Raw genomic sequence first — 23,642 nt, 5'->3', positions numbered from 1 at the left:
TCTATCCTACAGAGCTGACAATGCCCTGAGCTCATTTATTAGCGAGAAAACGGGACATGGGAACTACCGTGGGTGGGGCCCTGGAGTGAGTGCACGCTTCGTAGCCTACTTAGAAATTTCTAGCTGGTTCAGCATTAGCTAGACTTCCAAGTGAGAGCCGAGCCAGTCTGAAAATGACCCCCGCACCCCACCCATGACTGCTTCAAAAATACAAATCTAAAAATGGTGAGGCGATTGGAGAGAACAACTGGGCACCTGAGGTGGCAGCAGCCTCCGAGCCCTCTTCATTCACCTCGATGAAGGACTTGTGAATTGCCTTGGAAAGGAAAATCTCCTTGTTATCTGCAGAAAAGAGAGGACAGAAGCATTTCTTCAGTGTCAGAGACAGGAAAGCCTTTAACTCTTTAGTTCAAAAGATTTGAAAAGTATAAGAGACATACTATACTGATATAGTACATAAACATAATTGTATCAAACTTAGATAACATTGTAAGGTTATATTTACGATTTGAGAGAACCATCAAAGATGTGTATTCTGATTAGTCCTCATTTTATAGTCTCTTTTTCCCTTCATTTTTGTTGGTAATTTTCCCATTGTTTATTTTCTGTATAGTCAGAGAAAGTAGAAAGTGGCTCTGCTTGGATAGCAACTTCAAATTAGTTCATAGCTCAATATAAAAATATCTTACATGTTGCATTCTAACTTAAAGTTTAAAAACACAAGTGAAAACAGGTAGAAATCCAGATATAACCAAAATATGAGATTTTAAAAAAACCTAATCTCTAATTACTATAGTAATGTAAATATCTTCAGCAAAGAACAATAAAAACGATTTCTAAGTTGTATAAATGTGAATACATAAAGAAGTTACTTTCCATATCAGTTCATTGGTTTATCTGAGGATTACCCTAAAGTCAGAGGAAATAACACATTTTCAGTATTAAGGGGACTGTTTTTGCCTTCCAATTGTCTTTCTATATACACTTACTTTTAAATTAATGGCTGTAATCTGCTGAATTGTGTTCTCTCAAAATTCATATGTTGAAGTCCTAATCTGCAAGATTTCAGAATGTAACTATATTTAGAGATAGACTCAAGTTAAAATGAGGTTAAACAAATATTACTGTGCCCTTTTAAGAAGAGGAAATGTGGACACAGATAGGTACAGAGGGAATGATGGTTAATTTTACATATCAACTTGGCTGGGCCACGATGCCCAGATATTTGGCCAAACATATTCGGGACATTTCTGTGGAGAGGTTTTCTAGATGAGACTTACATTTATATGGGTGGACTTCGAGTAAAGCAAACTACCCTCATCATGTGGGTAGGTCTCATCCAACCAGCTAAAGGCCTTACTAGACCAAAGACTGACCTCCTCTGAGTAGGAAGGAAATCTGCCAGACTACTGCCTTTGGACTGGAACTGAAACTTTCCTCTGGGTCTCCAGTCTGCCAGCTTATCCTTTATATTGTGAATTCCCAAAGTCTGCACACTGTGTGAGCCAATTCCTTAAAATAACTCTTTCTTTTCTCTCTCCTCTCTCTTTCTCTCTCCTCTCTCTCTCTCTCTCTCTCTCTTCTCTCTCTCTCTCTCTCTCTCTCCCTTTTTCTTCCTCTTCTTCTCCTCCTCCCATTCTTTTTCTTTATCTCTCTTTCGATAGGGAGTAGTAAAATACATATGTACATCATACACATACATACATACATACATACATACATGAGAGACAGAGATTTTTCCTATTGGTTCTGTTTCTCTGGAAAACCTTGACAACATGTGAAGCCATAGGGAGAAGGCAGCCATCTACATGCCAAGGAAGGAGGACGCAGAAGAAACCCACCCTCAAGGCACCTTGATCCCAGACTTCCAGTCTCCAGAACTGTGAGAAAATAAATGTCCATTGTTCAAGCCACTCAGTCTGTGGTACTTCATTATGGCAGCCCTAGCAAACTATACAAGACAATAGCTTCCAACCTTGGGAATCCAATTTTCCCCAAGATTAAACAAAACAAAACGGTGCCTGAAATACAAAAATAAAGCATAGCCCAAGGAAGCAAGATAAAGAATTACTCAAGTTTGTACCCCACCCTCTGTTTTCCCAATTGCAGGAGGTCTGGTTCAAACTTAAGATAAATAACTTTGTTGCTGATGCCCAGCACCATTCAGTAAAAGCGCAATTGATTTCTCATTAGGCTGTTTAGTAAGATTTTATAAGTAACCAAGTCCTATGTACATTTTCTTTTCAAAATCACAAATGTCTTAAATGGATGGGGAATGATGTTCAGCAACATTTTGGGTACATCTGTTACACAGCACCTGCTTATTTCGAATAAGTCCCAAGACAACTGAGTGACATCTCTGCACATACTTTTAATAGGGATGTTACTTCTTTAGCTCATATTTAGATTCATATAAGCACTGAATTATGACTTAGTCCATCTCAAATACTATGCTATCTTCTTCTAGAATGCATTTGATGACTGGAAGAAAAATAAAAAAGCAATAAAGTTTTTAGTTAAACAAGTATAATTAGCTCTCTCAAATCTAAAAGACTCATTGTTTTCTTTAACAAATAAAAAGAAACAGTAAACTATATCAGCAGTTAACTGATGCCGTACTATTTTCAGACTCTGCTGCCCATACTCATCAGTCTGACAGTGAAGGGAAGGTCATTCACCAAGAGCCAACATTATGGCCCTAAATGCAAAAGGGACAGAACCCAGTTCCTAAATGGTAATGAGTGTCCACATTGCCAGCTAAGTCCTCTTCAAATACTGAGGGGAGTTCTCAACGACACCGTATGGTATGTCAGCCATACCAATTCACCCAGAGGAAAGCGCCTCCAGTAGCTCCTGAGCCTGATCTGCCGGCTGTACAAGGCATCTTGAAAGAAGGAATATTGCCCCTTTACCCCTTCAACTCTGACCTATGTCCTAAGTGTACCTTTTCTAGTCACCGAATCTCTCATATGCTCTCAGTTACCCACACAAACTGCTGGCGAGGGGAGGGACACTGCTAGGTACTGTGACAGAAAGATCAAAAAAACAAGGATGCTGAGGGTTCTTGCAAGAGAATGTTATGTAAAAAGATAATGAAATGCATCTATCTATCTATCTATCTATCTATCTATCTATCTATCTCTATCTATCTATCTATGAAAGCCTAAGGGACCATTATGACCAAACAACTGGAATGACCAGGATGATCAGAATGACCGATGTGCACTGACCACCAGGGGGCAGATGCTCAACACAGGAGCTGCCCCCAGCCCGCAGGCCCTGATTGCCAATGGGGCCTGCCCAGCCAATGTCCCAGTCCCTCCCGATTGGGGCCAGGCCCCCAGGCTGGGATGGGGAACCAGGGGTTGGTGGTGGCGGTGGACGCGGCCTCTTTCCCGGGGGGCCAGGTCTGGCTTCCTCCTTGGGGCCAGTGGCCAACCTCCTAAGTCCCTTCCCTGTCCCTCCCCCCGGCAGGCAGGCTCCGATCGGTCTGCCACCTACCAGCTGTGGTGGCAGTTGGCCCCTACCCCCAGCCCCTCCTGATCGAGGCCTACCAGCCAACCTCCCAGCCCCTTCCCCCCCTGCCGGTAGGTCCCGATCACCTGATCGGGGCTGGGCCCTGGGCTGGAATGGGGAACCAGGGGTGGGTGGCAGTGGACACAGGCAGTGAGGAATGAGGAAGGGGGGAGGCAGGGAGGTGGGGAAATTGATCAGTCCTAATCGCTGGCCAGGCCTAGGGACCCCACCCATGCACGAATTTCATGCACCGGGCCTCTAGTCTTTAATAAGATGCATGAAGAAGACAGCATTAACACAAAAAGAGAACATATCTAAAGATACAGATGAGAATTTTAAAGAATCACAAAAATACTATGTATAATTTCCTACAGATAAATGCTAACCAACTTTATGAGATGTACTTTATTTACTATAAACTGTATCTATTTACAATACACAGTTTGGCAAGTTTTGAGGATGTTTACATCTGTGAACCCACCTCCACAAATAAGACATAATATTTCCATTTTCCTCCCAAAATTTTTGTGCTTTTGTATGCAGATAATTTTGAACAGGTTTGCCATCAGCTGGACACTTTTTATGGTAATGTATAAATTGTAAGATTGAACCAAGGAAAAAAAAACAGAAGGTCTGAATAATCCAGTAACCATTAAAGTACTAGTTGAATCAGTAGACAAAAATTTCCCCCATCCTCAAAATTAGACTCCACGCCTAAATGGTTTTCTGGGTGATTTTAATCAAACCTTCAAGGAACAGATAAAAATTTCTGTTAAAAACAACATTTTAGATGCTAGAAAAAGAATACAAGTAATCTAAGTCATCTACAGAGAGTCTTACCTTGCTATTAAAATTGAGCAAGGGGCAGTCTAAGGAAAAATAAATAACCAAACTCACCTATTAACATGGAGCTATGTGTTTGTTTTGCTTTTTACATATATTTTTATTGATTTCAGAGAGCAAGGGAGAGGGAGAGAGAGATAGAAACATCAATGAAGAGAGAGAATCATTGATTGGCTGCTTCTTGCACACTGGGCATGTGCCCTGACCTGGACCATGACCTCCTGGTTCATGGGTCGATGCTCAAACACTGAGCCACGCAGGCTGGGCTGTGTGTGTGTGTGTGTGTGTGTGTGTGTGTGTGTGTGTGTGTGTGTTAATCAGAAAATTAAACCCAGCAAGGTATAGAAATACCTTTTCAAACGAGTTTCAAAGGATATCACGTGTCATGAACAGCACTAACTTTCTCGAGTTCACATCAGAGCTTCCTCTGGTACGACCTTATCAAATGCAACCAATTTATGCCAATCCCTGCTAAACCCCTCTCCTGCTTGTGCTGCCTCCCACCTCGCCTTCAGTGTGTCACCTACCTGCTCAGTATGCAATAGGAGGTCCTCCATGAGGTTACCGCTGCTTCATTCTTTACTCCATACACTGTGCTCCAGTTTATTTAAACTGCCATAGCCTGAGGCGCTACACTTACCGATTTTGTGTCTTTGCTTCCCCAAAAGCTCCTTTAACCTTTGTTGTCCGGTAAAACACCTAATCCAAAGTAGATGCTCTAGGAAAATTGATGGAGAACAGCAGCAGAGGGGAAGAATACAAAGACCACACACACACACACACACACACACTAAGGAACTTAAAAATCTAATCGAGTAGAAGAGCAAGGGGGATGGCATCCAATAGACCAGTGTCATCATATACATTTCAAAGACTGAAAAGAAAGATTCAGTCCCCTGTTCTGACTCCCAGGGGTGATTAACTGCTGCGTGATGGACATCAAAGGTCTGCCGATGTACACGGGACCTCAGGACACTTAACCTTCAGAGAAACAGTACTCGTTTGGAAACACGAGAAGGAGAAAATGTAACAAATAAGAAATCACATCACAGACATGGAGGAAAAAAAGAGAAAATGAATTTGTTTCTCTTGGGACAAACTTCAAGCAGTCGTATCAAAATAAAATGAGGGCTGAAAGTGGTTTAAGCAAGAATGTGTCTGCTGTCACCAAATTTTAGGAGGAGATTAGGTCACGCAGGGATACAGGCACATTAACAGCTTCCTATGCTTGCCCTCCAGTTTTGCTCCTGGTCCTGTAATAGTGTCCATCAGGCCATCTTTCCCGCGAAGCCATTCAGTTACTCCTCCAGGGCCTGGACCCTGTCTATTCTATTCATCTTCTATCTATAGTTTCTTTCACACTCCCAGGCACCAAGTAAGCACTCAGATATTTGATGAATCAGAACATGAGGGGAACTAAAGAGATCTATTTTACACTGATGAGCTCATCTTATTGGTTTGAGAAAAGATAACTCTTCTCCAAAAAAGAAAATAAATAAATCCAAAACGAACAGACCCACCAAAAAAAATAAAAATCCATACGCTGGCCCCAAGCAGTCTTCTCCTTCTGGCCACAGCAGCATTGCTGCCAAATGGCTGGTCCTACTTTCCTCCGGGCAGAGTGGAGCCAGGCTTTTCACACGGATTCGACGGGAACTGGGCCAGCAAAGCCTAGCTTCCCCAGAGGAGAGCTGGGCAATAATTCAAGCTCTTCTAAAGACAGCGGGGCAAAATACTCAGGCATTCATTCAGTCATCAAGCAAATATTTACCAGGTACCCTATTTGTAAGAGGTATTGTGCGGGGCCCCAAAAGGCTCTAAGTATCTGTGATTAACATAATGCTGGCAGGATGGCCATCATGCATGTGGATGCCGCTACTTCCTTTGTGGCACGGTTCCTAAACACAGACAGTTTAAATAGATTTCTGCGTCATCAGGACATGCTAAAAATAACAAAACCAAGAGCATTCCATAACAGGACCAAAAGCTAAATATTTTAGTTACTAAGATAATTTTAGCTTTAGCCCCACCCATGAACTTTAGAAAGGTTCCTAGAATTTGAGCTCCTTCAAGGTAGGAATAGTGTTTGTTTTACTGGATGGATTTCATTACAGACAAGCAAATATTCATTCATTCATTCACTCATTCATTCATGTACTAAGCACTTCCTATGTGTCAGCCATTGTTGATGCACTGGTTATACCATGGTGAACTAAACAGTTTCTTCCTCATGGGCAAAAGCAGACATCAAATGACAAGGGCAATTAAAAAGCAAATCAATAAATGATCACACTTTCAGGGTGTGGGAAGTGTAATTAAGAAATAAGATTAGGTGATGTGTTGGCCAGTGACAAGGGCAGGGGAGAGGAGCTACCTGACATAGGGCATTAAGAAAGGCATGTCCAAGAAGGTCAATTTGAGCTGAGATCTAAGAATACAAAGGAGTCAGCCATGGGAAGCCCTGACGATAGGGTTTCCAGTGCAGAGACACATACAAACCAGGGGTGTTCAAGGACTCAAAAGAAGGATTGTGTGGCTGGAATGTGGGGAGTGAGCAGGGCTGGAGGTTTGAGAGAAGCCCCCACCCCGGAGCAAGCCAGTCGAGCACCATCCCCTCATAGCACACACCCATCCTGCATCTATGCTGGGCCCTACTCCGTGCTGGGTTCTGAAGATAGAAAGAGTCTATGACATACACCGAGTGGCCAGATTATTAGGATCTCTGAACACATAATAATCTGGCCACTCAGTGTATATCCTATATAATAAAAGGCTAATATGCAAATTGTCCCCTCGACCAGGAGTTGTTCGACCAGCAGGCAGGCCAGCCAACCGCCTATGTCCCCTGCCCCTGGCCAGGCTGGCCGGACCCCACCCATGCACGAATTCATGCACTGGGCCTCTAAATACACACACACACACACACACACACACACACACACAGAGTGGCCAGATTATTATGCGTTCAGAGAGCATAATAATCTGGCCACTCAGTGTAGACTCTGCTACTGAGGAGCTCCAAGGCTAGAGACAGAGACAGGCATGTAACAAACAATCTAAGAAAAACTTTGCATTATGAGAGTCCAGATGAGGGAACTTCAATCATCTAGGAAGGGATCGAGATATCAGTGGACGCTTCTGCGAGGCCTTGACATTTGGGCTGGTTCTTGAAGAATAGCAGATGAGTGAAAGTCAGAGGAGGGGACAAGGGCATTCCAGGCAGAGGATTATACTTACAAAGTGAGATAAGCAGTGGGGATGACCTAAAGGTCCAGCTGGAGCCTGGCTTATGAGGATTTGGGGAGTGGCGGGGATACACCTGATCTTAAGAGTTTGTGCCAGGATGCTAGAGAGAGAGGCTTTGTCCAGAAGTAATGGAACATGTCTGCTTTGGTTTTAGAACATACCTGCAGCAGCAGCTGTGAAAGGTGAATCAGATGAGCAAAAAGGTAGGGGCAGGAAGTTCAAGTGTGATAACTGCTGCAGGAGTCTGGGGAAGAAAGCAGGCATGGACACGGAATGATGGCACCAGAGGAGAAATACAGCCCTCTGGCTTATAGGTGCAAGGAGAAAGAGAACAAACCAGGGCAGGAGGGAAGAGTCAGTCCAGCATAAATCTAAGCACTGGAGTCTGACCTGAATATGGCTTTTTCTGTGTCTTCTTAACTCCTGTATTTTATTGGCTCCTTTATTAACACTTGTACTTTATGCTGAAAGATTTAGTAGTCACTTTTTCCTTCCTTACACCTTCCAAGAGGATTATCTATTAACCCAAATACTGACAGTTACTCGTTTCCATTACAAAATAGCCCTACTCTATAACAGGATCCTCACTGCAACTAGATGAGCATTTGAAATCGAGCCTGAGAAGAAAATGATTCTTGGCAACCCTCTAGAGTCCATGTTTATTGTATGAGTCTTTACTATGCTATATGTTAATGAAATTAGCGTCAAAAACAATGGACATCAAATTGAGATGAAAAAAACCAAAGACAATAAACACAGAGCATCTCATCTTACTCATGCCTTCACTCAGTAAGCCCTAAGCAGCAAGCACAGTGCCGGGCACTTCCCAAGCACCTATAAGGATCAATCTTTGGGAGTTTCAAATTCTAGTCAGGTGATATCTGATGCATACATAATGAGGAGATCAGATGTGATATGTGGCATAAATACAAAGACAGAACATTTTAAAATTGAAGGAGTGATTACTTCTGGTTGTTGTAATCATGGTGGCTTGATAAAGTTGGGGATGTTTATAGAGGTATTTCTGTTGGGAGTGATTTCATCAAGTGGGGGGCCGGGGGGAATGTGAGGGGCAGAGCGAGTGTTCAGTTTGGCTGAAGCACAAGCCACACATAAGGAATCAGACAGCTAAGGCTGGAGGGAGCTGAGGTCTGAATGCCCTGCTGAGCAGTGGACGGTGCACAGCAGGCTGAAGGGAGGCTGTGAACAGGAACTGGAAGGAGCTGAGAGTGAGTTTTAAGGCGATTAATCTTGGCAGTAGTAGATAAGCGGCAGATAAGACAGATTAAATGGAAGAGAGATTGGAAACCATTTAGGAGGCTATTGAAATCGTCTAGGACAGCAGTAATAGGAGTCTGAAATGAAGGCGGATGCCTTGAAATAGAAAATAAAGGAGTGGATTCAAGAGGTCCTAGCAAAGGCTTCTCAAGTCACTCTTTCTCGAGAAACAGGAGAACGTGAAGTAGACTTGCTGCTGCTGTTGTCTGGGTCCACGGCTAAATCACATTTGCTATTTTTGAAGATAAATATTTTATCACATGATTTAAGAATGTAGCAGCGTCACAATAGTACCTCGTTGTTTTCTGGGTGGTTTAGAATTTACAAACCTATTAAGCATGTTATTTTTTAAAGCATTTCCTAGTTTTTAAGTAAGAATCTTAATTGAAGAAATAATACATATATGGGGTAAAATTCCAAACAAACAGTACACAGTATGTGAAACAGAACCTCCACACTTAAAATATCTAACAACCTCTGTCCAGTATTCAAGAGGCAACTACTGCTATTACTTTCTAAGACATTGTTCAGAAATGTATTATGCATTTATTTTATTTTATTTTTTAAAGTATTACAAATAGTAATACATATAAAAGCTTAAATACATACCTATATTCTCTTTCCTCTCTGGATCCAATGCTACCATTCTGCTCTTCAATGTTTCCCCCTCTCTGCTTCCACAATGCTCTCTCTGAATAGGGTTTCTCAACTCATCACAATTGACATTTGGGGCTGGATAACATCTTGTTGTGGGGCTGTCCTATGCCATGTACATCACAGGTTTATAGAAAGCATCCCTGGCCTCTGCACCCAAGATAGCATAACACTCCCCGGTTTTGACAACCAAAAAGGTCTCCAGCAGCTGGCAAATATGCCCTGGAGGGCCAACTGTCCTGGTTGAGGACCACTGCACCAATAAAACATTTCTATCACTCCGTGTTTTATTAAATTCAACTGATTATGTTCTCTCCTCCACAAGTCTGTATGCTTCTTTAGTGAAGGTATGCTATCTTGATCATTTCTTGATTTTTATGACATAGTACTTTGCTCACACTATCCGCTTCACAGAGTTGTTAAATGAAAGAAATAGACATGGTGTTGAATATAATTAATGTTGTATATCTTAAACACCATGAAATTCTCATTAAAGGATAAAGTAATAATATGCTAATAAGTTTCCAGGGTACTTGTGGGGGTTACTACTAAAATGTCATAGACATTTTAATCATTATTTGGAGGCAAAAAACTCAACAGGTGACAACAATAACAACCATGTAAGGTAGAGCATATGGTGCCAAATAAATGATGCAGGGATCAAATGGTACTGAATTTAGAGGAAGCTTAGAGGCAAGCCTTATGGTTGTGTCAGTAGATAGTTTTTGAATAAATGAATGATTCTTATGTTAACATATGAAAGAGAGAGAGAGAAAGAGAGAGGGAGAGAGAGAGAGAGAGAGAGAGAAAGGAAGGAAGGAAGGAAGGAAGGAAGGAAGGAAGGAAGGAAGGAAGGAAGAAAGAAAGAAAGAAAGAAAGAAAGAAAGAAAGAAAGAAAGAAAGAAAGAAAGAAAGAAAGAAAGAAAGAAAGAAAGAAAAGGATGTATTGGTTGGGGTGGTTGGCATGCTGAGGTTACTAAGACTCTGGCAAAACTAGGAATTTAAGAATTAAAGAGTTCCCACTGAAAGCTTGAGATACAGGCTTTAGATCTTTCATCAAGCTATCCTGAGGACATGAACAGGGTAGTGTTTGGGGCTGCCCAATTCTGGATTTCTTACTGAAGTTTTAGGAGTATATGTCCCAAGAAGTGAAATGTGTAAGCGTAGTCCCAAGGAAAGCTCTTCTCTCCTTCCCTCCCTCGTTTGCTCCTTTAGCGAACATCTACTGTGCCAGGGATGTGTCGGCCCTGTGCCAGGAACGGGAAATGCAGCAGTGAGCAGGGTGCTGAGAAGGATTCAGTTCTGATGGAGGTTTGATCAAACAACCAGCGACTTCACATATATCCGATACAATATGAACTCTGAAAGATCCTACCGCTTTTTCTAATCCCCCAACCAGCTGCATTCATAATGTATATCTATGCTCTAGTGTCTCTGTACACAGCAAAGGCAATTAAACATTACCTTATACACCTTCCAGATATGCCAAAAATTTTAAGCTACGCTGACCACAATAATTGACTTGCCATTGCAGTGCTACTCCCTCAGGACTGAAAAGCAGCAGATATTCTATGTGTGTGAAATAATGGCCTAGATGTTTGGGTGGGACAGTGAGAGTGAATCTCTAATCAAACTGAAAATAGAGCCATGGTCGGAAAGCAGAATGCAATTATCCAGTTGGAATTTGGCCAGTAAGGTGGACAGATTCTCTCAGTTCTTAAGAAAGGGAGCACAGACCTTTAGATTATACTATGCTTGAGCCATGAAAGCATTTCTGACTCAGGTTCAAAGGCCCCCTTTACCTTTAGCATCTCCACCAGTACCACCTTCTTCACAATCTCACTGAAGAGTTCAGAACCTCAGGTGCTGGATGTGAGTCATGAAAACCTTTACTCAAAGGACGTTCACTTCCTTCGTGTGCATAGCAGACATTTGGAGAAGCTTATTAGTGTTTTGCCACGTAAGCTCTCTAAATAAGGGGTAGAAGATGTGGCATTGGACACATCAATATCATCTCACTCCTGGAAGTTCAGTGCAGCTTAGAAAACAGTCTGCTCAGTTCTAAATCTGGGAGGGCAAGGCTTTCTTGATTATAGACTCCTTGAGAATTTATGGAAAGCAATGAATGTGCTATCTCCTCCCTGGTATTCTCTCTCTCCCGCTCTTCAATGGGAATGCACACTATGTGTAATTTCAGGAATGAAGACCTGTGAATTCAGTCCATGGGTCTTCACACTCCAGGTTTAGAAGCTATTATTTGGCTAGCTTGATTGTCTGTAGGTTGCTACTTCAGGAGAAGAAAACTAAATTCTCTCCTGCAACTCATGAACTGCTAAGAAAATCTTCTATCACCTCAGCTCTCTCTAGATGGAGAATTTGGTTCAAAACATAGAATATAAAGAGGCCTTACAATGTTGAGTTTCTTTTATCTTGCTATATATTTGACTTTATCTCTTAAAAAAAGATTGTTTTTATTTTCTGTTTTATAGAAATGATAGAAAACAATCATTGTATAAGTTGAGTCTCAAACTCACAGGTAGCTTAATCCTATGATAATATCTTGGGGTTGGCTACTTAAAGGTATTTCCAAAAAGATTTTGCGTGTTCTAAGTACTTTAATGTTAGTAATATAGTACGGTATTTTACAATGAACAAATTAGGGCAACTTAATCAAATTATTCAAGTGAATTTTTTTTCTTGGAATATTTAAAATAAATTACTCAATATCTAACATGCCAGCTATGTTTTGAAGCTACTTCTTCAAAACCAATGTTTTTTATCCAAGACTTAGAATAATATTTACATCATCTCACTAAGTACTGTTTTAAAAAGTATTTAGTTCTCACAGCAGAAACTCATTTATCCTCTCTTCCTTCTTTCTTTTCTCTATGATTTATTATTACCGGACATATTGAGATATTCGATCAACACATTTATTGATTATGTACTCTACAAGGCATTGGATCTGATGATATGGGAAGTTCAAAGATAAGACAGGTCTTCTGGAGACTATAACCTATTTTTAAAGATAAAACATGGACCAGGATAATATAAACTTAATGTTTTGACTATATTTATAATTTTGCTTGTAGAAGTTAAACATAGTTATTATATTTATTTGGTAAATAACTATATTTTATCTCAGAAATCTACAATAAATAGATAATTCAACATCACTTTAAAAAGCTTTTATGAAATAACATGAGAGAAAGAGAGAGAGATGAGAGAGAAACATCGATTGGTTGCTTCCCATACACACCCAGACTGGGGATTGAATTTACAACCTGGGTATGTGCCCAGACTGGGAATTGAATCTACCACCTTCCGGTGTATTAGGATGATGCTCCAACCAACCGAGCCATAAGGGCCAGGGAAAAATAACATTTTTAAAAAAATTGGTGTTTGTTTCCTACCAGACAAGGCTGTCAAATTTGCATTTTTGGTGAAAACTTCAGTTATTCCAAGAGCCTTCAAAACATCTTTTAAATCAATTTCCTGTTCCACTGTGAACCTGGAGAACACAAGGGGGGAAAAATTAGTTACCGCATTTTTAAAGTATTTCGTTACAGTATCTTGTTACCTGGGACAGGAATAAAATGTTAGATATGTAGATGTTTAAAGCCTGTTTTATGAGGGAAAATTATATTAAAACTGGCTTTTGACTGCAAATAGTATTTGATTGTGCTTATAAAAAGAGGGAGGTGTCAAATGGAATAATATAACAGAAGAGTATTAAATTAAGTAGGAAAATACATAAAAAGGACACAAGACCATAATATATGGTGGAATAAATGAGTTTTGAGATCAAGAATAATTACCATATTACTATGTAAAATTTGTACATAAACAGTTTTCAAGACCTTTGACCTATACTAAATATATTTGTTTGTTTTTTTTTAAGCTGGTAATGATTAATCACACATTTCCCCAAGATGCTTCATTCTCTTTTAAGTATCCTGGTCAACTTCCTACACAATGAAATGGGTTAAATAAGAGTCAAGTTTTGCTGTATAATGAATACATCCAGCATTTCAACTCCATGTAACTCACAGAAAGGAAACATAAAAACTATCACATTTAAAAATATAAATGTTTTCACTTATATTAACCTCTAGGACATAAGCCTGTTCTCATGGTAGCATCCTACAAAAATTGTTAATCAATGAAAGTGAGTTAAATATTATATCTTAAAAACTTTGTACTTTTATAATTATACAGAGATTTTAAAATCAAGAATAATAGATCTTTTTTGTCCCAATGAATTAGTATACATAATTAATATACTATATGAATTATTACACATAATTGTGCCTCATTTTTGTAAAAATAAATACATTATTTAAAAACGTAAAAATATGAACAGTGGTCATAAACAGAACATTAATTTAAAAAATGGTTTTCACAGAAAGCCAGATTGTTACTAAACAGAATCTCTCCCAAACCAATGAATTGTATCGCTCATCTTACTAGTAAAAGATATGGACCAAACATGGCTGCATTAACAAACAAATGCATTTGTTAAAAGCAAAGGGTTTTAATACTTTCTTTTTAAAAATATATATATTTTATTGATTTTTACAGAGAGGAAGAGAGCGGGATAGAGAGCTAGAAACATTGATGAGAGAGAAACATCGATCAGCTGCCTCCTGCACATCCCCTACTGGGGATGTGCCCACAACCAAGGTACATGCCCTTGACTGGAATTGAACCTGGGACCCTTCAGTCCGCAGGCCGACACTCTATCCATTGAGCCAAATCGGCTAGGGCTTAATACTTTGTATAAAAAGTGAAAACAACCAGTTAGAACTAAATGTGCCTCCTGATCAATGTGGATGAAAACATAAATTTTAGGCAATGACTGTGTACTTAACAGAGCTAAGTGCGATAGTCACTAAACGTCACATTAGCATCACTTCTGATCTCTGGTTTTAAGAGTGACAAGGGATTGATTGCTATAAATGAGACAGACACCAAGAGGAGTGATTAATTTTAGCAGGTCTATGTTTATGAAAAAATCAGAGCAAAAGAAGGAAATGTAGAGCAAACGTACTAAACTAAGTACTCAATTTTATCTATATCCCACACTTTAACTTGGACTTAACACTTTTATTTTTTACAAAAAGTAGATATCTATTGTAAAACTACAAAAGGGGATGAATAGGAAAATATGGAATATCTTGGAGAATACATTATGATGACTTGATTAAGGTTTTTGTGTGTGTACTTTATTATTATCATTATTATTAATTTATTTTTGATCACTTATATGGAGCTTACTATATGTCACAAGAGTAGAAAAAACAGTAATATAAATATCACTGCAGCCCTTTAAAGTAGGTATTATTATTATCCCTAGTTAAAAGAAGAAGAAACTGAGGGCAGAAAGATGAAATAACCTGACAAAACCATGCAGCTAAATAAATGGCAAGACTGGGATAGGGGTCCAGGTAGCATGATATTTTCCTGATTCTCCTAAAATAGAAAGGAAAGGGAGATGTCAGGACAGAATTCTTTTTACCTCTTAAAATCAACTTGTTTGTTTCACAATTCTGAGGCTGGCTGTTTCGGTGAGGATAGCAATTTAGCCAGATTGACTTGGACAAGTTCCTTAATTTCCATATGCCTCAGTTTTGGCATATGGAAAATGGCAATAATAATAATATCCACTTCATAGTATTGTTGAGGGGATTAAATAAGATTTCTCAGTCTTATGATGGTGTTGGCATGTAGCAGGCATGTGATAAATGGCAATACTGTTAACAGTTCTTATTATATTGACGTTATGTATAATAGTCACATTATTATAATGTTAAGATGTGTATATTTGCATTTTAGTGGTGATGAAGTAACTTGATTAAGTAGCTGTATTAATCCCTGCTATTGTCACTGCAAATTAGTCAAATCTAGTGTCTTTTTTCATTTTAATATTTGTAGTATCTGCATAGGACAAAACACATAGGTGGAGTGAAATCAAATCATGAAAATGTTGTTCCTAAGTTGAGGACAGGATGTAAACAATTTCCATTTATTCATGCATCCTCTTCTTTTCCTCATCAAACTATTGAAGAATACCTATTATCCATTTAAAATATATTTCCCCTTAATACAGACTAATATTAATATAAATATTCATTATCTTTTTTATACTGAGTGCTTACTATGTCACAGGCATTATGTGGATCCTTTTATGTACAGTATTTCCTTTAATCATCCCCATGACAATCTCACACAACCCTATGATATAGGGATTATCTCTAGTCCACAAAAGAACCCCCCAAAGCTAAGCAACTTGCCCTAGTCATACAGCTAACAGGTCATCAAATGAGGGTATGAACTAAGGTCTTTCTGACTGCAAAGCCCCCCAAGACTAATCACTATAATTACAACAATGGTTTATTTAAAAACAACTGCAGGCAGATTTTATATTTCACCCACTGAATTTAAAAATAAAAGGCCAAACACTGCTTTAAAAACATACCAAAGGCATGCCTGCTTTAATAAAGGCATACAATGTAATGGCATATCTGCACCTTTTTATCTGAAGAAGTTGAAGAAGTATGTGGAGGGCAGAAGCATCAGAGACTGAGTAGATATGTGGAGCAAATGTTACAAAAAACAAGTATATATTACCTTTAATAAAATTTATAAGTAATTAAGAAACTAAGCAAACCCTTTGTAGAAGAACCTAATAAAAAGCATTCGGGTTGAAGAACAAAATCAGATGGCTAATGCATTGGTTTTCTTTTATAAACATGAAACTGAAGTGCTTTATTAGTAGGCATTCATTTCAAAATAACAGCATGGGTCCCGGCTCCATACTAGTAACAGAGAATCACTTATATCCTTTGATTTCTCTCGGGTCACAAATGATAAATCTGAGACTACAAAAGTCAGAATGGAAAGACATTACAGCCAGGGACCTCTGCCTTCCAACTATTAAGATACTGGATTTTGATTTTAGACAACTCTTCTTATACCTAAGCTGCATCAGTGAATACTGAAGAGCCAGAGTATGTAATGAAGATAGGTATGTTTATTAGAACCAGTTTTTAAAGCTTGTACCTAGAGAAAAGTATATATAAAACTACCCATAAGATAAATACTAGTATTTAAAATGTACATTGAGCCCAGCTGATGTGGCTCAGTGGTTGAGCATGGACCCACGAACCAGGAGGTTACAGTTCAATTCTGGGCCAGGGCACATATATTTATACTAATAAAAGCCTAGGTGGTCCTCATGTCCTCGTGCCACGTCCTCACATCATCACAAGATGGCCGCCACAAGATGGTCGGCAGGGGAGGGCAGTTGGGGGCAACCAGGCCTGCAGGGGAGGGCAGTTGGGGGTGACCAGGCCAGCAGGGCATGGCAGCTGGGGGCAATCAGGCCGGCAGGGGAGAGCAGTTGGGGGGGACCAGGCTGGCAGGGGATGGTAGTTAGGGGCAACCAGGCCTGCAGGGGAGGGAAGCTGTGGGCAATCAGGCCAGCAGGGGAACAGTTAGGCATCAATCAGGCTGGCAGGGGAGTGGTTAGGGGGCAATCTGTCTGGAAGGCAGAAGGGGTTAGGGGCAATCAGGCAGGCAGGTAGGCGAGCAGTTAGGAGTCAGCAGTCCCGGACTGTGAGAGGGATGTCCGACTGCAGGATTGGGCCTAAACCGGCAGTCAGACATCTCCCAAGAGGTCCCAGATTGGAGAGAGTGCAGGCTGGGCTGAGGGACACCCCCACCCCCACACAAATTTCATGCACCAGGCCTCTAGTATATCTGTATTAGCCAAACTATTTTTGCTACCATGGGTAAATTGAAAGACTATCTGAAAATCTCATTTAAATCTTAGAAATGTATGCTTGTGCACAAACCTTGTGGAATTCCACTGGATTTGGCAATATCACATAGTTATAGCAATCTTACCGTCTTCTAAGCAGACTTCTTGTATTTTGGATAAAAATACACTTTTAATTTATTATCTGATTCCTGTAGGATTTATTGTTGGGGGGATAACACAAATACAAAAGTCATTGTCCCATCTCTCCTCCCCAATGCCCTGAAATACCCTATACCTCTTAAGGAAAGCATTTTACAGCTTTCTGTATAAAATGTAGTATAACAGAAAGTAAAGTACCTGTCAAGCAGAACAAGAATTGGTCAAATTACAGAAATGCAAAGTTGCATTTTTTGGTAATAATTTCCATATGAATAAAATTACAAAAACCATTTAGACAGACACTTGAGTGAACCTAGAACACAGCTATCAGAACAATGTTACCTTTGCTAAAATTGGGTCACATAAGTCATTACCTTTATCGAACATTTTGTGGATCCTAATGCTGTAAAATGGAGGGGGTGGATAGTTTCCCATTGATTATTACTGACACATTAGTATTTGAAAATAGCCAATCCCTTGAAAAGGGAAACTAAATTTATCTTTCCTTTCATTTAGCCTCCCTCTATATGCATTAGCCATGCAGAGGGAGAGTTCACAGAATTCCTACAGAAATGGATACATGGTAATCAGCTGTGCCTAGTTTAGTAACAGCCATTAATATGAGCAAGCAAGCTAAACTAGTTCATAATTGAAGAATTTCTCTTAGAATATGAAAAATTAATTTTCTTCTGCAGCCACGTTCAGTTTCTCAGTGGCTAGGACCTGGAGGCCACATTTTCTAGTGAATTTGGTTGAATTAGAACATGTGATATTTAAGCATTCATTTACAATTCTGCTACAGTTCTCCTAAGTAACTTTGCATCCTCACAGAATTAAGCATTTGGAGATGTTGCACTTAATGCATGAAATTCAATAAGGAGAGCATTAACACTGTACTGATATTCTCATATTATCAAAAGGAATTCATGCCCGGCTGATGTGACTCGGTGGTTGAGCATCGACCCATGAACCAAAAGGTCACAGGTTTGATTTCCAGTCAGAGCACATGCCTGGGTTGAGAGCTCGATCCCCAGTAGGGGGTGTGCAGGAGACAGCTGATCGATTATGCTTCTATCTCATGGATGTTTCTATGCATCTCCTTCCTATCTCTCTAAAAACCAATAAAAATAATGGAAATAAAGAGGAATCCTATCTAATAATAGACAAATATGCAAATTGACCATACCCCCAACACGCCCACAAGCCACGCCCACCATCCAATCAGAGCGAGTATGCAAATTAACCCAAACCAAGATGGCTACAGCCACAGAGAACAAGGTTTCCTGGGTAACAGAGGAAGCCAAGCTTTCCGCCAGCTGTTGCAGGCCTAAGCCTCCACTCAAGCTACAAAGTTTCAATTATAGAAGGTAAACAAATTCAAACAAATGGCGGCAGAATGGAGCTTGAGAGAGCAGGCCAGGGTTGCCGCTGGCAACAGGGGAAGCAAAGCTTTCCGCACACCCTGGCCGGGCCCACCTGCTTAAGGCAACAAAGTTTCAATTATAACCCCAACACAAATGGCTGTGGGCCTCGGAGGGAGCCCCAGGCTTGGCTCCGCTCCAGGCTACAAAGTTTCAATTGTAGAAGGAAAATAAATTCCAGATACCAGGGCCTCCACTTGCATTGCCAGGGGGTGTGCCCTGCCTGCAAACCACCACAGACCCCTCGCTCAGGCCGCCCCACGCCCCAAGGGAACCCCACCCTGATCCAGGACACCCTTCATAGCAAACCAGCTGGCCCCCACCCCTGTACCAGACCTCTATCCTATCTAATAAAAGAGTTATATGCAGATTGATCATCACTGCAACACACAACATAGCTGCCCCCATGTGGACACAAGATGGCCATCACAAGATGGCCAGCAAGGAGAGGGCAGTTGGGAGGCACCCGGCCTGCAAGGGAGGGCAGTTGAGAAGGACCAGGCCTGCAAGGGAGGGCAGTTGGAGGTGATCAACCCTGCAGGAGAGGGCAGTTAGGGGTAACCAGGCCGGCAGAGGAGGGAAGTTGGGGGCAAACAGGCTGGCAGCAGAGTGGTTAGGGGGTGATCAGGCTGGCAGGCAGAAGTGGTTAGGGGCAATCAGGCAGGCAGGCAGGCAAGCAGTTAGGAACCAGCAGTCCTAGATTGTGAGAGGGATGTCCGACTGCCAGTTTAGGGATGTCCGACTGCCAGTTTAGGGATGTCCGACTGCCCGTTTAGGGATGTCCGACTGCCCGTTTCCCTGGGATCGGGCCTAAACGGGCAGTCGGACATCCCTTGAGGGGTCCCAGATTGGAGAGGGTACAGGCTGGGCTGAGGGACAACCCCCCTCCATGCACGAATTTCATGCACCGGGCCTCTAGTTCATTATAAAATTCAAGGAAAAATCTAAGATTAATAATAAAGGTCTCTGGAAGAGATGTTTAGATCTGATTTAGATATTTAAATTTAGTTAATGTTCAAAAGTAAATTCTTTTAGAGTTAAGATATATTGTTTATATATTGAGTATGTATACATCAATTATATAAATACTAGAGGCCTGGTGCACGAAATCTGTGCACTGGGGGGGGGGCTGTCCCTCAACCCAGCCTGCACCCTCTCTAATCTGGGACCCTTCGGATTGCCGTCGGACATCCCTCTTGCAATCTGGGACTGCTGGCTTCTAACTGCTCACCTGCCTAGCTGCCTGATTGCCCCTAACCACTCTGCCTGCCAGCCTGATTGCCCCCTAACCACTCCCCTGCTCACCTGATTGACACCTAATTGCTCCCCTGCCAGCCCAATTGCCCCCAACTGCCCTCCCCTGCCAGCCATCTTGTGACAACATAGGGGCAGCCATCTTGTGATGCAATGGTATGAGGGTCCATTTGCATATTACCTCTTTATTGTATAGGATATATACATATATATACACACACACATATATATGTATATTATATGGCTTTAGCTTTATTTGTTAGATATTCACTGGCTACCTCTTTCTCCCTGAGCATAGACATAGTGGAAACTTGCTACATAAATGTGTTATCATGGAAAGTTATGCAAAATTAATATTTTGTCAAAAAGTAAAAATAAATAAATATTTGGAATATGAATACCTTAATTTTTATATGTGGACTAAGAAATGTATGGCTATATATTATGTATGGGTGTATATATCTTTCTAGCCAAACCTGTCTATAGTTCCAAATAATCTCCATCAACATAAAATAAACACCAGCTAAGTTTTTTGAAAAAAAAACAACAAAAAAAACCATTTATATAAGCTATAACTTTTAAATAATTCCTAAAATTAGAATATGAATAAATGTTTAGTAATTCAATTTTAATACTAATATCTTACTTATCATTTTTCAATGCTCATATTACTTAATCATATTTGTATAATTTTCTTAATATGGAATGAATGTTAGAACTGGACTTCCACATACACACATACATATATGTTTATCTGTTGTTTATTTGCATGTCTTGTTTTCTAGTCCAGAATTTACACACTATGGTTGCTCATAAACTTGTTTTTTGTAAGTTGCTTATAAACTGGTCTCACTCCCCTACTAGGTTTTAAGGTATTCAAGGACAGAATAAATATCTTCAGCTGGGTTTCATTTTGCAAACACATTTCTATCATGGGGGAGAGATCTGACTGTAGAAGAACTTACAGAAGTAAAGTAAGACTTACAAAAGGGTAATTTCATTGTGGGGTGGTAACATAAATGTCTTGTCACAATAGGGAGATGCATAAGTGAGGACAAAGTGAGGGTCAACTGCTCATCAGGGGATTCATGGAAGGCTTCCTAAAACTGGTGCCAGAGCTGTACCCTAAAGCTTAAGTATATAAATCTGGCAAAGCAATGTAAAGAGGGCATTTTAGGTCAATGCAAACAATATGCATAGAGACCCAGAGGCATGAAAAGAGCATGATGCCTGTGGCATAAATACAAGCACACAGATAGTACATGCTACCAGATGTTTGCTGTGCTAGTGGCCAGAGGTAGGGTTGAGGAAGAGAATGGTAGTAAGAACAGCAAGGCCCTGTATGGACCTTACTCTTTTGGCCACAGGGAGAATTTTACGCTTCTTCCTGCTTACTAATGGTTGTATCTTGGCACATAGCACAGGGGCTTGCTTGTTCTTTTGCCAACAATGTCAGAGATTATTTTTCCAGCTATAATCAACTTTAAATATTAATGAAATACAGAAGACTGTCACTGCAAATTATATTCAGAGACAATCTATTGGAAAATCTTTTAAAATGAAGCTAAGAATATTGACTCATATCTGAAACTAGGTGCTGGTAAATTTTATATTGACTAAATCAATAAGTGAGCCTGTGTCTCTGGGCAGGACCACAGGAAAATTAAAGAGTACTTTGAATAAAGGAGAAGGAGAAGGGGAAGAATGAGAGGAAGAAGGGAAAGAGGAGGAGGGGGAAGGAGGAGGAAGAACAGAGGAGAAGGAGTAACAGGAGGATGAGAGAAGACAGAATAGGACAAGTAGCAGGAGGAGGAAAGTAACACAAGACTTAAAATTCAAAAGTAATGGCAAGAGTTTCCCTAGGTCAGAATCTTCATTGATATCCCTCCCTCCATGCTCTCAGAGGGAGTCACACAGGAGCCTCTCACCTGGGCAGGTACACTTCCACTTTCTGCTTCTTCACAGAGTTTGCCCATTCTTCGATCAGCTGTGCTTTGAGGAGTGGCTCCAGAGTGGCCAGTGGAACTTCCTGTCTGGACAACACCAGCATCATACTTATCTCATCTCCCTCATATGGTATTTCCAGGACTTGGTAGATACCACCAGCTTCATTGGAGCCATCACTAAATTCCCCTAAAAAGAAAAGAAATGTGATTAAAAAGGCCCATGTCAAAGCTAAAATAAAAGGTTTAAATTTTTTAAAACTTTAAAAAAATAGTATATAGAATATAAGAAATGTAGGCATCTGAGAAAAAGAAGGTTTATTTAAAAACAGACCATGAAATTCAAGTGAATTCTAAGTCCTGCAGGATTTATTTATTTTAGAACTCCCAGAATTAGTTCACATTGGTCCTAACATGTTTTCTAGACTTAGTTTATATTTTAAAACGAGACTTCACATGAATATAGATTTAAAGGATATTATTAGAAACAATGAAGTGTTCTGGTTAGAAAAAGAAAGTCCTGAATCCTATACAACATTTACCAATAGCCACCTGATTACTAAGAAGGAAAAAATTGACCATGTAATACTTGGTACTCTATTTAACTAAAAGTTTTGAGGCAAAGGTAGCATAGCCAAAATAAAATCCATTCCTTTCTACAATAGCTATATAATGTATTTGTGGTGATTATCACCTTCAGATTAGGTAATTAGGTAAATTAGGTAATTGGCTTTGTGTTCTATGAACTTAACTAAATTGACAAGGCTTTCATAAAAAGCTCAGGTAGTCTTTAAAATAAATGGTCCTGCCACAACTTTATAATTGTCCCCATTTTTCAAAAAAAAGTAATGCTTTTGTTGTGAATATTTTCCTATAATTGATATAGGGCTCTTAAACTTCACATTAATCATTTCAATTCTCAAATAAATGGTATTTTCCTTTCTAGTTTTTATTGTTAATTTGATTACCTGTGATTATAATGCTTTATTTTTACAATGTATTTGTAAATAAAATAAGCTAGTAGTTATAACATATACTTAGCTTACAATTATATTTCTGCATAACAACTAACTCTTACAGCTTAATGTAGGGTATAGGAAGGATTCACACCCAAAACTTCTAAAAAGTCTAATGAAACATCTTTGAAAATAATGCAAGAATACTGAATTGTATCATAAATTATAGACACTAAATAAATGAAACTATGAATAAATAACTTTGTTTGCCATACATACACAGGTGTGAAAGCAAAATTTCAAAAGAATGCTTGTAGTTCAAAAAGTTGTAAGGCGTCAAATCGAGAGCTGGGTGAAACATATGGACCACTGAAAACCACCCAAAAGCCAATACTTTTTGTAGTAAATGAATAGTCTTACCCTAGCATTTTTATGTGAACAAAGTCACTTTGTAGGTGTGATAAAATTTATAAAGTAATGAAACATATTGAAAAGCTGTCATTGCACACAATATTCATAATATTCACTCAGGATCTAATTAGAGGCTTGGAAAATGGAGCTAAGAAAATTTAGTTTAAACTAAATTGGCAAGAACTTTAAGTACTGAATA

At 39.8% G+C, this 23,642-nt stretch overlaps 1 protein-coding gene across 3 annotated transcripts in view; it reads right to left on the bottom strand.

The window, feature by feature from the left end:
- The window catches only part of SERPINI1 (serpin family I member 1), a 77,668-nt gene that overhangs the window by 1,996 nt on the left and 52,030 nt on the right, over positions 1-23,642 (bottom strand). For all 3 annotated transcript variants that reach the window (XM_008142262.3, XM_054713705.1, XM_054713704.1), the window contains exons 5-7: positions 22,062-22,266; positions 12,951-13,048; positions 256-342 (exon numbers count right to left, since the gene is read on the bottom strand). In XM_008142262.3, the coding sequence (XP_008140484.2) occupies positions 256-342; positions 12,951-13,048; positions 22,062-22,266 (390 nt within the window). The remainder of the gene's footprint in view (positions 1-255; positions 343-12,950; positions 13,049-22,061; positions 22,267-23,642) is intronic.

This window comes from Eptesicus fuscus, chromosome 3 (genome assembly GCF_027574615.1).
Source record: "Eptesicus fuscus isolate TK198812 chromosome 3, DD_ASM_mEF_20220401, whole genome shotgun sequence".
Classification (NCBI taxonomy): Eukaryota; Metazoa; Chordata; class Mammalia; order Chiroptera; family Vespertilionidae; genus Eptesicus; species Eptesicus fuscus.
The sequence above is the reverse complement of the archived record's forward strand: the minus strand, read 5'-3'. Positions and strand labels throughout refer to the sequence as shown.